Here is a 12,736-nt window from a genome sequence, read left to right as displayed (position 1 = left end):
AAATCTTAGCTGCTATCTCTATACCCCACCCTGATCCCAGCCATCATATAAAATATTATGACAAAGATTGATGAATTTGGAACTGTTTTTTTTTCTCTATGTAAAAATGTTATACCTGAAATAATATAAACAAGATTGGGAAGTTGAAACTGTTTATTCCGTGGATGTTCATGTGTACTTACACCAGTCAACTGTTGCTGTTTCTGTAGCTCATTCGGAATCAGTGTTGCTGTATTTTTAATGGATTATTTATTAAATTCTTGGAAATTTGTTTTGTGTTTTTGTAGTGTTAGTTTGCTGTTTAACACTGCACTCAGCAATTATTCCAGTTATCTGTTGACAGACAGTCTGTAAATAATTGAGTCTTGACCAGACAATCCAGTGATCAGCATCATGAGCATCACTCTACACAGTTGAAATAATCTGACGTGTCAGAGCTTTGCCACTCAGTCCCCCTCCCCTTGCACTGGTTGCTGAAGGCCAATTCTATCACAGATCTTCATAGGTCAGTCCTGACGTAACAAGAGCTGTACAAGTACACCTGTCAACTACAGAGCTCCTGGGTGAAGTTGCAACAACACAAAACCTGTGACACAAATGGCGAAATCTCTTGTCCAATGAAGCAAGCCTGACCACCTGATCCTGTTAGTTGCCTCTAATAGCTAACATGGGCTGATGAAGACCAATTTCACTTCTGGTCTCATAAACCAATTTGTGTCAGAACAAAACCAGCAGTTCATGAAATAAAAGTAGGTACTTTATTATACAACAAGTTGGATAAGAATGTACAAGTGATTTCATGTTGCAACATGCAGCTTTCCATTGATACCAACTATGTTTTTTTTCCCCTGGAAGCATGATCTTTTGATGCATTTGCAACATTGTAAAAACAGGTATATATGTATATATCACTTTGGTACTAAAAGTAAACATAAACGAACAAGACGTTTTAAATATACATATGTAAAGAATTTGACAGTGATGACATTCAAATGCACACAAAATAAAATCATATGTGAACAAACTGAGCACTATGAACATTATGTACACTTGAGTCTATTTACAATTTCTCTCTCACAGTGACTATACAAGGGTTATTACAAAGGGTTATTACAGAGTGAGGACAATGAGTGGTCAAACTTCTATGCTTGGTTATGGTAGTGGGGTGATATAACATATACAATAAAACCTAAGTGTTGATAAAAATCTAAAAAGATATATTTTTTCCCTAATTTTCATGTTTTAAAATCACTTCTTCATTGACTTAAACATTCAAAAACTCTTTCATGATCAAGCCTCTGACATATTTCATGATATTCATCAAGTACCGACTCTCTACAATTGGTTTACCTTACATGCAACTAGAGCCCACTTGTGTATCATGGTCAACAAGTCATAAACAATTTAGTGATGTCGAGAACGTAAGTTTCATTTAGAATGTCTACACTGAATTTCTTTTTCCTTCTTTTGACATTTAACACTTTGGTGAAACCCATCAAAATGCACTGTGCTGACACTGATTATCATAGCCAAATAAAGGATCTGAAGAATATCCTGGCACATGTAAGGGATGACTTAAGTACATTAATTAATACCAGCAGTTCACCCCTCTGAGATAGCAAATGTATGTAAACTTTGACAAGAAAATGATAAAGCTTACTGGACATAGGTATGTATTTTAACCTGCATACAAAACAATATTTTTTTTCAAAATAAATAACCAACCTTAAACCATGATAGAAAAGAAATGATTCTCTCTCTCTCTCACACACACACACACATTTTGTTAAAATACACTGTAAAAACAGAAGTGGTACATCAAGTTTGATAAACAATATTTTTTGCTAATTCATATGTGGAATAAAATTGACTCCTCATAACTTTCAAATGCTTGATTAACGTCACCAGGCATATTTGAATCTGCTTACATGAGGTATTTCTGGACAGTATTTGTAAGTCCGCACAGTATTTTTTAAATCAGCTCAGTTATAAGCCACAGAGCCATTGGTAGTTAAAGTATTTCTGCATGTATTCCTGGATGGCAATAGTAAAGGACAACTTCACAGCTGATAAATCCAGTGTTATAACTGTTTTCATCCTTGATAATCTCCAGGGCATATGTTCTGATAAATCTCTACTTGTACTTTGGATATATCTATGGCTCGGCCTGATAATTGTATCACCCTCCCTTGCTGGCTACACCTTCCCACTGTAGCCAATCAGCTAAGCCATTACAACTGTGCTTGCCAGTGTTAACAAAGATAGCAGCCACAGCTACCAAGGTTTACTCACAGTGAAACCGAAAAAAAAGGGAAAAAAATTATACAAACTGACATATCTGAAACCTTATCAAATACATACAAGAACTCCCACCTCTTTCAGAGTACCCCTTCAAAAATTGTGTTTAATTGTTATGATTGAAGCCTTGTGATTCAACATAACAGCATAGACATCAGATTGAATAAAAAGCAAGCAAAGGGAGATAATACAATTTTCATGCCAAGCCACAGATGTATCCCGTGTGCAAATGGAGATCTTTTGGAGCATATACCCTGGAGATTATCAAGGTGTGCAACTCACCACTCTTTTGGACCTGTTCCACCAGACAGGGGATTAATATTTCTCCCTGAATAAGTGAGTGGACTAGTGGGATTTTGTCACGTCACTCTCCTCTCTACATACAAAGCATTGTTAATTTGTATTATTCATCTTAATTATATTAGCACACTGATCCGTAAGTCTACATGTATTACTTTCTCATCATCAGTACATCAAGCCTTCACTTCCGTTGCCATGTTGGCGCCAGTCATTGCTGCTGATAATGTCTCAGCAAGGATATGTTCAACCACAGTTACTTTCTGCCTTCTGACTAGCATTTAGAAGAACCTGCTTTGACTGGGGATTCTAATTTTGGTTTGTCTTCTGTTTCCTGTTTCTCCCCAATTTTCTTGTCATCAAATTGAGACTGGCTGTTCTCTTGTTGAGTTTTCCATACTAGGCACTTCTTGATTTCACGACCGATCTCTCGGGCCATGGGAGGTGGCACGGCATTACCAACCTGAAAGAAAGGAGTACTGTGAGGTTATACTGTGTGATGTTTAATGGAGTTTAATGTAACATTCAAGATTATTTCACTGATATGTGCAGGCTTGTAGGACTGGGTGAACCACTGACCTCTTGGTGGTGTGGGGTAGCCTAGTGGTGTAAGCGTGTGCTTGTCTTGCTGATTCCCCAGGTTTGAGTCCCCACATGGGTATTGGCTGAAGTGTATGATCCAATACCCCTGCTTTAGACAGTTCTAAATTAACATTGAGGTGCAGGATAAATATGTTGTTCACTGGTCTCTGAGGGACCATGGGTTGATGTACCCTTGATGTTTGTTTGTGTTCCCCTCTCCCTTCTGGCTCAGAAGATATAAACAAACATCAAGGATACATCAACAACAGTCTTGTTAGTGGCCTCTTATGTCAACTGGGTTGCTGAACACCAATTCTAACCCGGAACTTCACGGATGATCCAAAACGCTAGCAGCACTTAGACCACTGATACTCCCTTCAGACACATACTGACACAGGCTTTAAGTCAAATAACAACTAGTTTTATCTTTCAACCTCTTTAGATATGAAAGTGGCCATTCTACTGGGGAAGAGGATGTGCAGAGGTGTAGATAGTAGCAATATTAATGGGTGAATCGGTTTGAGACTCTTCTTTGAACACTATTTCAGTCATATGACGGGGTCAGATTGGTGAGTGAGGTTAGTCTGAATGTTCATGGTACGTTGAAACCCATCAGCAACGGCATGGTGCAGACATCTACTGGTAAACAAGGATAAGTTGCATCAGTGAGAACTCATTTTATGATAAGTAGGTGGTCCAAGGCAATGAACAAACCCATCTGGTTTGTGAAAGGGAGAGTAGGTGTAGGCTAGTGCATGCGCAGTGCACAACGATGAAACTGATTCCGAGTGTAGCTGCACATGCTTTGCTCTTAAGGCTCATGCTTCACTCATTGCACTACACTACACTGTAGACAACCTGGGGCCCCCTCCACTGATAATGGCATGCGCCAGCGAGTGGCACTCATACATGCTGAAACAGGTCAGATGTCAGGTCAGTGCTGACCTTATCCTTGTTTGCCATTTAGAACAATCATCCTGAACTAAAATTTAGACCACAATTACAACTTCCTTTCATAACTAAGGGACACAACTCTGCACAGTAAACTGCAGTTTACTGCAGAAGCCAGATACCTGTCCTCAACAGTGGGTAGAGCATTACACAATGAACGTCTCTGCCTATGATCTCTGAACATGCCCAACATAATTTTTACGACACACTCAGCGATATTCCAGCTATATGTGAGCGGTCTACAAATAATCAAGTCTGGACCAGACAATCCAGTGATCAACAGCATGAGTATCAATTGTCATATGATAACCAAGTTAATTCTTAAGACAAGAATGGGTTACTGATGAGCAACTCTAAGCCAGGTTTTCATGGGTAGCCAAATATATTTTTGCTTACTTGTCTGTGCTTGTCCAGGATTGTGCCAAAGAATCTGTATGTGTCAGGGAAGCCTTGAGACCTAGCACATTCCCGCACGCTGACCACACGATGTTGCTCAGGGTGAAGCACTCGACCCTGGAACAATGAAAATCACATTTCAGACAGGAATACAACGGCATTCATGAAAATAGAATGGCAGAGAAAATAGAACATCCAAAATATTATGACTGTTACATATCCTCCTCTCCTAAAAGCAAGCCCCAGGAAGATGGACACAAGATCAATTGTGAATGAGGCGACTCTCACATGGGTGAAACCTCCCATCTCATTGAGATCAGCATGAAAGACATAAAACCTCAACAGCTGAAGCAGACAGCAAATCAGCCCTCTCCAATCACCAACAAAAATTACCTACCCATCAAATCAAGTGTGACAAATTTGAAATCCTAGCAACCAAGAATTAAAGACTTCATTAAATGAAAACTCTTGGGAAGCCATCAAAAACAAACCTTTGATAAACAGAGACCAAGGATGATACTACATATTGTCGTTGAAGAATTAATCAAACTTCATCGACCTTATTAATTGGTTTTGTCACTTGTCTCAGTTGTTATAGTCTCTCACTGGCCTCTCCCAATTATGTACCAGTGGTTAATCATGACATATTGTTAATGTAAATCTGCCGTTTGTCAAAATATACCATGTACATATACCTCTCATTAATTGGTAGCATTCGCTTTTGGCTTGATAACCATGTAAGAACCTTCATCGAAACGTCGCTCTATGCAACGAATAAGAAGTGTTCATCCACAAAGTTGTATGTTTCAGTTTGAGTCGTTGACTTCTAGAATGCCGATCAAACAAATACTGTTTGCATGCTGCTGACCTGTTTACCCATGGGCTCAGGGTTGGTGACGGTTGTACTGAAGAATCCGTCCCACTCCAGGCGGCCGTACAGCCCGGACCAGTTGTTGTGTCGGTTGCCGGTGTGTGGCAGACACCATGGGATGAGGGTGTTGAATTGGCGGTCCATGGAGTCGCAAGGCTGCTTCCCTTCTGCACAGGTGCACACGCCCCGCAACATTCCCTTCGGACCCTTGCCGTTTCGCTTGTCATGGTGACTGTACAGGCTGCAAAAGAAAAGAGTTCTGCATACTGAGTGGAGCTGTGTTAGTGAGAGAGCACGAGAGAAGTGAGGGAGGAAGAGAGAGTGGCATAACATGGTGGGGAAAACCCAGTGTCTATTTTCTTGGCTGTACAATCAGAAAAAATTTGTTTTACCTTCATTTCTGCTGAACTTCATAGGCAGTGTATTATTTTTATATACACATGAAAATACAGTATATATCATTCTGGCTGTAAATCAATAGTAAGAGTATAGTAATAGTAGTTTTTTTCCTGATGACTGAAATCATCAGTGACCATCCTCACAAAGCAATCGCGAATACAATTTTAGCATCTTCCGTACATCCGACATCATGCTTACAGTTTCTTAGTCTTGGTCCCATCTGACAGCCTGACTTCCAGATTGGGCAGATCCCGCCAGTCGGATCCTGGGGCCAGAGGGATGTGCTGCATGCGGGCGTGGACTAGTGCGCTCATCTCTTTACACACATGGTCACGCAAAATTGGCTGGTGCTGCTTACCTCGGATCTGAAACATCGAACAACAATCAAGTATTATTTGCAGTTCTTTGACAGCTGACAAAAATGTTCAACTATGAGGAATTACGGATGTCTGGTGACAGTCTAAAGTATGCACGACAGCTTGGTGAGACAAGATTATATTTGTATCAGGGAAATAGGGAAATAAAAAATGTGAGGAGAAAATGCTGAGAGGAATGAACAGACGTACCCAAGTCTAAACTGAGGAATGCCAATAATTAATACGACATTTTTGTCTGACCATACTGCACACTTATCACAAGGATGATGCTTGTATTCAGCTTTGCCAGTAAAAATATCAAAGTACCATTTTCTGGAAGTGTGTTTGTGGGTCTCCCTTGTAGCTGATCTCCTCAGCCTTGGCTCCGTTGCGGATCTCTGGGAGGTCAGACATAGTGTCCTTCACTGTGATTGTGCGGAATGGTGTTGATGTTATTCGAGTGATGTTGGAGTTAAACTGCAACACAAATTATAAGGTCAAGGTCATGAACAGCGCAGGACATAAGCTTATTTAAACAACGCAAATCAGTATTAAATAAACAAATCCAATTCCAGACAGCTGGAAAACAATTGCTTGCTCCACAAAAGCATCCTTGCGCTGCTGGTCACTTTTGATGCTAAGTATACTTAAGTTACCTTCTTATCGTCCACGACAACAGACAGCTGCATGGCTCTTCTACTGAAGGTGTGGAGAGGCTCTGGATAGAAGGGTAGTTTCTCTCCAGGAGCAGCGGCCAGGATGATTGCTCTGTGAATGTAGTGATTAAAATCATGTAAATTTTAAGCTTTGCTAAAATAACAAATAACTGGAAATATCAACTGGAAACTTACAAATGATTACGAATATAAAAACTGTGCCATCAATAATATTGCACATGAACATTTGGTTGCAGAATAAAGTAATAACTAACACAACACAAAGTTACAACTTTATGAATGGGCTCCATCTAAATTATGTTCAGGGCGATGTTCCCTTGATAATCTATTTGTAAATGTGTTACTACAATTCTTCTTTGAGATTTACGTGGCATTTTTGCTCAGAGTTACATCTGATATTTTCTTATAATCAATTGATATTTAGAAAATGATCAAGAATCTCTGTGATCTGATCAATGGCCAGCTCTACTAAATAGTCAGCATTTGAAAAATTCAGCATCATTATTATGATCATTGATTCCATAATGGTGCAAGAGCACGAAACTGAACAGGACCTTATTATTCCTTCCCTGATAACTGCATGGGCACCACAGTCAGCAACATTAAAGTCCTGTAAGGGTTGTAATCAAGTGATTGATTGAGTTAGGTTTCAAGCTGCTTATAGCACTATTCCAGCTATATCACCTCAGGAAACATAAGAAATGAGTGAGTGAGTGATTGAGTTTAGTTTTACGCCGCACTCAGCAATATTACAGCTATATGGCGGCGGTCTGTAAATAATCGAGTCTGGACCAGACAATCCAGTGATCAACAACATGAGCATCGATCTGCGCAATTGGGAACCGATGACATGTGTCAACCAAGTCAGCGAGCCTGACCACCCGATCCCGTTAGTCGCCTCTTATGACAAGCTGAGTCGCCTTTTATGGCAAGCATGGGTTGCTGAAGGCCTATTCTACCCCGGGACCTCCACGGGTCACATAAGAAATGGGCTTCACTGAACATGTGTGAGGAGTCGAACCCTGGTCTTCAGTGTAATGAGTGAACGCTTTCTACTAATACTGCAATATACTGTTTCACCCCTTATCAGAATTATCAGACCTTATTTGCTTTGCTCTTAATATATTAGTGAGTGAATGAGCATGGTTTTACACTGCTCTGATTGGTGTAAGAGTGGTGTGTGTGTTGCACATGTTTCACTCACTAACATTAACTAAATGATGTGAACCAACCTGCGTCTTGTTTGTGACACACCATAACATCCAGCCTGCAGTACTCCGAATGTGCACTGGTAACCCATGCGGACCAGACAGCGTAGTGCTAGTTTCAGCACCATGCTGCGTTTAAAGCTGACAAAGTTCCGAACATTTTCCAGAAGGAAGAACCGTGGGCGATAGTAGTCACAGTAGCTGAGGTAGGATGCAATCAGCGAATTCTAAAAGTTAGAAGATATTGTATACATTACAAACATACAATTACTACAGACAACCATAAAGGTGAGTGAGTGACTTTAGTTCTACACCGCCTTTAGCAAAATTCCAGCAGTATCCCAATGCCCCACAACCATAAAGGAGAAATAATGGTAGATCAATGATGAACTTGCTTTAAAAGAAAATACTGATTACTGAGGAAGGAGAGTAGAAGTAAGGGCATGCACATGTTTAGCAACTGTAGTAAAATGTTGACAAAGGTATAAAACGTTCATGAAATGCAAACGCTGATACTAACAGCTTGTGAGTTAGCAATTTTTCAGAAATATCACAGTGGGGTCACATCAGAAATGGGATTCACAAATTGTGTGGGAAATCGAATCTGGCTCTTTGGTGTGATAAGAGGATGATTAAACCTCTTAACAAGCCCACCGCCCCTTGATACCAACAAGATTTTGTTCGCAAGCAGTGTGTCAAAATAATATTGTAACCAGTATTCCATGACATTATACCAGGACCAGATCCTGCTATCCAAGGGAGGCAACTCTGGATAGAAGGATCTATTACCATAAAAAAACATGCTTTTTATTGAAGAATGCTGACCTGACTGTTTCAAAAGTAAGTGGCAGCATTGTACCTTGAACTTCGAGTATTCTCGAGAGTTGAATCGGTTCATTCCACTGAAGCCCTGACATGGGGGACCCCCACACAGCAACTCCACCTCCCCCTTCTGGGGCAGCTTTTGACCGTGACTGTCACACTTCTCACCCTGTAAAGAGTATGGTCAATTAATTACCCAACATGCAATAACACACTTATCACCTACAGAGAGCATGGTCAGTTAATTACCCAACATAGAATACCACACTTATCACCTACATACAGCATGGTCAATTAATTACCCTACATAGAATACCACACTTACCACCTACATACAGCATGGTCAGTTAATTACCAAACATGGAATACCACACTTACCACCTACCAACCAACACCACTCTATTCATCCCATAACAATGTCAAGTTTCATCGGTAAATTAAATTCAAAACAGTGAGTATGGTTATATATATATTCCAGCAATATTTTACGGGAGACAACAGTCATAGACTTCACACAATGTACCCATTTGGGTAATCGAACCCCGTCTTCCGTGTGGCAAGCGGTTGCTATAACCATTACCCCATGGCATTAATAACAGGCATTGTTATGTAATAAAGTTTGAATCAACAGAAACCTCAGGATTCCATATGCTGCATTAACCACGTGAGTGCGTGAAGTGTCATTTTATGTCACATTAAGCAATATGAACAGCGGAGGACACCATAAATGGACGTCACACATTTTACCCATGTGGACAATCAGATCCTACTCTTCGACACAAGGCGTAAACACTTCCAATACTAGGCAACCCACTGCCCCTCTCACTGAAATGAGTATTGCCTACCTCCATGACCCACTTCAGCAGCAAGTTGCAGTCCTCTGAGAAGACTGTACAGCCAGGGTTATTTAGGCGGAACGCCTGAGCAGCTGGTTCCTCCTTCTCGATGGCCCATCTTGACTCTGCCATGCCGGCCTGGTGGAAACCCTCAGACAAACCTGGACAACAGAGAGTCAGTTTAGCTACACACCACTTTTAGCAACATTCCAGCAGCATCACTGTAGGGGACACCAGAAATGGGCTTCATACATTTTTTCTCACGTGGGGAATCTACCCAGGACTTAGGTGTGATAAGTTAATGCTTCAACCACTTGGTAACCCACTTCAACTTTTTATTTCAGACAAAGTTTCTACTATGAATAACTCAATGTTGTGTTCGGACATTGCCGGAAGAGACTACCAAACTGCTGAACATTATCTTGAAATTCAACCTACCTCCACAGCCTGCAAACACATCAAGGGTTCTGAGACGATGAACCTGAATGTTCTCTGCCTCCTTTTGATCGGTATCTTCCACAGCAGATTTCCCTTTAGCTTTACCCTTCCCTTTGCCCTTTCCCTGGAACAGATACAGCCATGATGTTTGATCTGTTTGTATGCTGTGTAATAAGGCTGGAACGATTCGATTAATCAAATCTGACACCTTAACTTTCGATTTTTGATAACCATTACTGCTATTCTGATTCAATATCTGAGTACCTATTTAAGTCATTTCCATACTGCAAGAATGTAAATGTGACTTTAACTGAAATAACGTAAAACATGATTGGCTGACACTGGGCTAATTATCCAATGAGAACTGTTAGTACACCTCACAAAGTTGACAATGGATTTCAAGGTTACGAAAGATGAAATGAAAACTAATGTTTTCACTTGTATGAAGAATCATCTTGTGTGTCAAATATTGAAAATCGAATCAAATCGAGGTCTGGGTGAGTCATTATAACCCTACTGGGTAATGATGTATTTAGCTGTCACTCATCAAAGTTATCACATCTGCATTCATTGGGTGATGCTGTCCATTTCATTACTGATACTAAATCACTTTTGCTACCCATAAAACATTTCCAAATCTAGTGAAAACATCTGTAAGACGACACCCAGTTGCAGAGTTCTGTGTAAAACAAATGATGGCAGCAATCTAGTGATATTTCTCAGACAACACTAAGCTGCATAATTCTGAGGAAGACAATTGTGGGTAACAAGTGTAATGAAAACATTTGTCAGGCACAGGATCGCATAATTCTAAAGAATCTAGTGATATAAGTCAAACGACATGGGTTGCATAATTCTGCAGATGACAAATGGTAGCAACTATCAAGTGATGGACTTGAGTTTGCGAAGGAAGAGTTACATACCTTTCCCTTGCCTCCCATCAGTTTGGCTTTAGAAGGTGGCTCCTCAAATGTCTTACTCTCACTGTTGTATGACTGAAATACGACATGAATAACATTTCACTAAATGACCATTGTCCTTTCTGGGTTTCATGCTTGTGAATGGATAGTAGGGGCAATTCACTGATTCTGATTCAAAGAGCTGTTATCATTCACATTATGCACATCAATAATCTTAGTGAGGGAGTGTAATTCTATGCCAGCAATATGGTCACAGTCTGGAAATAATTGAGTCTGGACCAGGCAATCCAGTGATCAACTGCATGAGCATCGATCTGTGCAACTAGGAACAAACGATGTGTCCACAAAGTCAGCAAGTCTGACCATCCGATCCCACTAAACGCATCTTTTCACATGCATGGGTTACTGTAACGTCAATATTCTAACCCAGACCTTCAGGGTCTCAATTTTCTATGCTAAGTAATTCATAGTAATTGGAAATGCTGAAAAAAAACCCAAGAACTCATGGGCAGTATGGGGATAAAATGAACACACTGTGCAAACAATACGGGCACCGATTAATATAATGATCAAGATGATCAAAGGCACTTCCTGTTGGGACATGCAATGACACCTTTTATTTTGCCATGTAAGAATCATCATTTGTTTTTGTCTTGATAAACATAAGAATCATATCCATCTCTCGTAAAGCTTGATTTCATATGACCACACATCACTGGCTTTTGACCAGGTCTCCTAAAATGGGTCAACCAATTATTTCGATTCTGTTTCATTACAGATAAAGAAAAACACTTCTTGAATTTGTATTATTTGTATTTTTTACTGAATATTCGTGACATCTATAATATTTTCCTCATACAGGATTTGTGTCAACCCTACTTCTCTAGCCTGGCCACACTGGAAAAATTACACTATTACAGTTTGCATCATACGCAGTACCTCATTAAAGTAAAATCGATCTGGTCCACTGTTGAAGTAGTCTTCGAGGGAGGAGGTTATGTTGCCGCCATACACAACCTGACATTTCCCCTCTACCTGCTGGAAGTCAACTACTTCATCTGAAAAAAGAATATGAAGACAAAGTTATCAATACATCCTGCAACGGTCTGTCAATGTTGCCGTGTACATATGGCAGAGTGGAAGGAGAGTATTTTGAGGATTTATAGTTCTGCATGAGAAAACAACACTAACACCAAATTCAGTAGAGGTTGAACTTGTCATGGAAATGCACACAATATTTTATTCAGAAATCCAAACCTACCAATAGGTACCAGTAAACCAGACTTTTCTATGTGCCAAGTTTGGTGAAGAAATAGTGAACGGTCTGATCTGGAAATGAGCACAAACCCCAATTTCAGTCAAAGTCTAACTTCTTGTCATGGAAACAAAAAAAATTCACACACTGGTGTAACCCCAAAAAGGTACATCTAGGAATCATGGTGAATATGTGTACAATGTTGAAGCTAAAGCAACTTCCAAACAACAAGACTCCTATGGAGGCTATACTAACTAAACCACACCCACACACTACCTTCTTCCGTGTAGTACAGCAGGTTGAGGTCACAGTGGTATGTTGCTTGCAATCCTTTGTGAGTGTTTTCTGGCCTGTTTAAACCATAAACGTCACAATTTTATAACATACCATTAAAAATACTACAACATATATGTTGTTGGTTTATCAATGG

The 12,736-nt window shown here is 40.1% G+C and overlaps 1 protein-coding gene across 1 annotated transcript in view; it reads right to left on the bottom strand.

Moving 5' to 3' along the window:
- Positions 1-735: 735 nt before the first annotated feature.
- Positions 736-12,736, bottom strand: part of LOC137273259 (DNA (cytosine-5)-methyltransferase 1-like) — a 36,350-nt gene continuing 24,349 nt past the window's right edge. Inside the window, exons 24-36 of the mRNA XM_067805797.1 lie at positions 12,583-12,656; positions 11,991-12,109; positions 11,055-11,126; positions 10,132-10,255; positions 9,703-9,854; positions 8,895-9,026; positions 8,060-8,262; positions 6,807-6,918; positions 6,478-6,627; positions 5,993-6,159; positions 5,393-5,636; positions 4,525-4,641; positions 736-3,058 (exon numbers count right to left, since the gene is read on the bottom strand). Of these exons, the coding sequence (XP_067661898.1) occupies positions 2,870-3,058; positions 4,525-4,641; positions 5,393-5,636; positions 5,993-6,159; positions 6,478-6,627; positions 6,807-6,918; positions 8,060-8,262; positions 8,895-9,026; positions 9,703-9,854; positions 10,132-10,255; positions 11,055-11,126; positions 11,991-12,109; positions 12,583-12,656 (1,855 nt within the window). The 3' untranslated portion in view covers positions 736-2,869. The remainder of the gene's footprint in view (positions 3,059-4,524; positions 4,642-5,392; positions 5,637-5,992; positions 6,160-6,477; positions 6,628-6,806; positions 6,919-8,059; positions 8,263-8,894; positions 9,027-9,702; positions 9,855-10,131; positions 10,256-11,054; positions 11,127-11,990; positions 12,110-12,582; positions 12,657-12,736) is intronic.

This window comes from Haliotis asinina, chromosome 2, assembly GCF_037392515.1.
Source record: "Haliotis asinina isolate JCU_RB_2024 chromosome 2, JCU_Hal_asi_v2, whole genome shotgun sequence".
NCBI classification, from domain to species: Eukaryota; Metazoa; Mollusca; class Gastropoda; order Lepetellida; family Haliotidae; genus Haliotis; species Haliotis asinina.
This window is presented reverse-complemented; position numbering and strand designations above follow the sequence as displayed.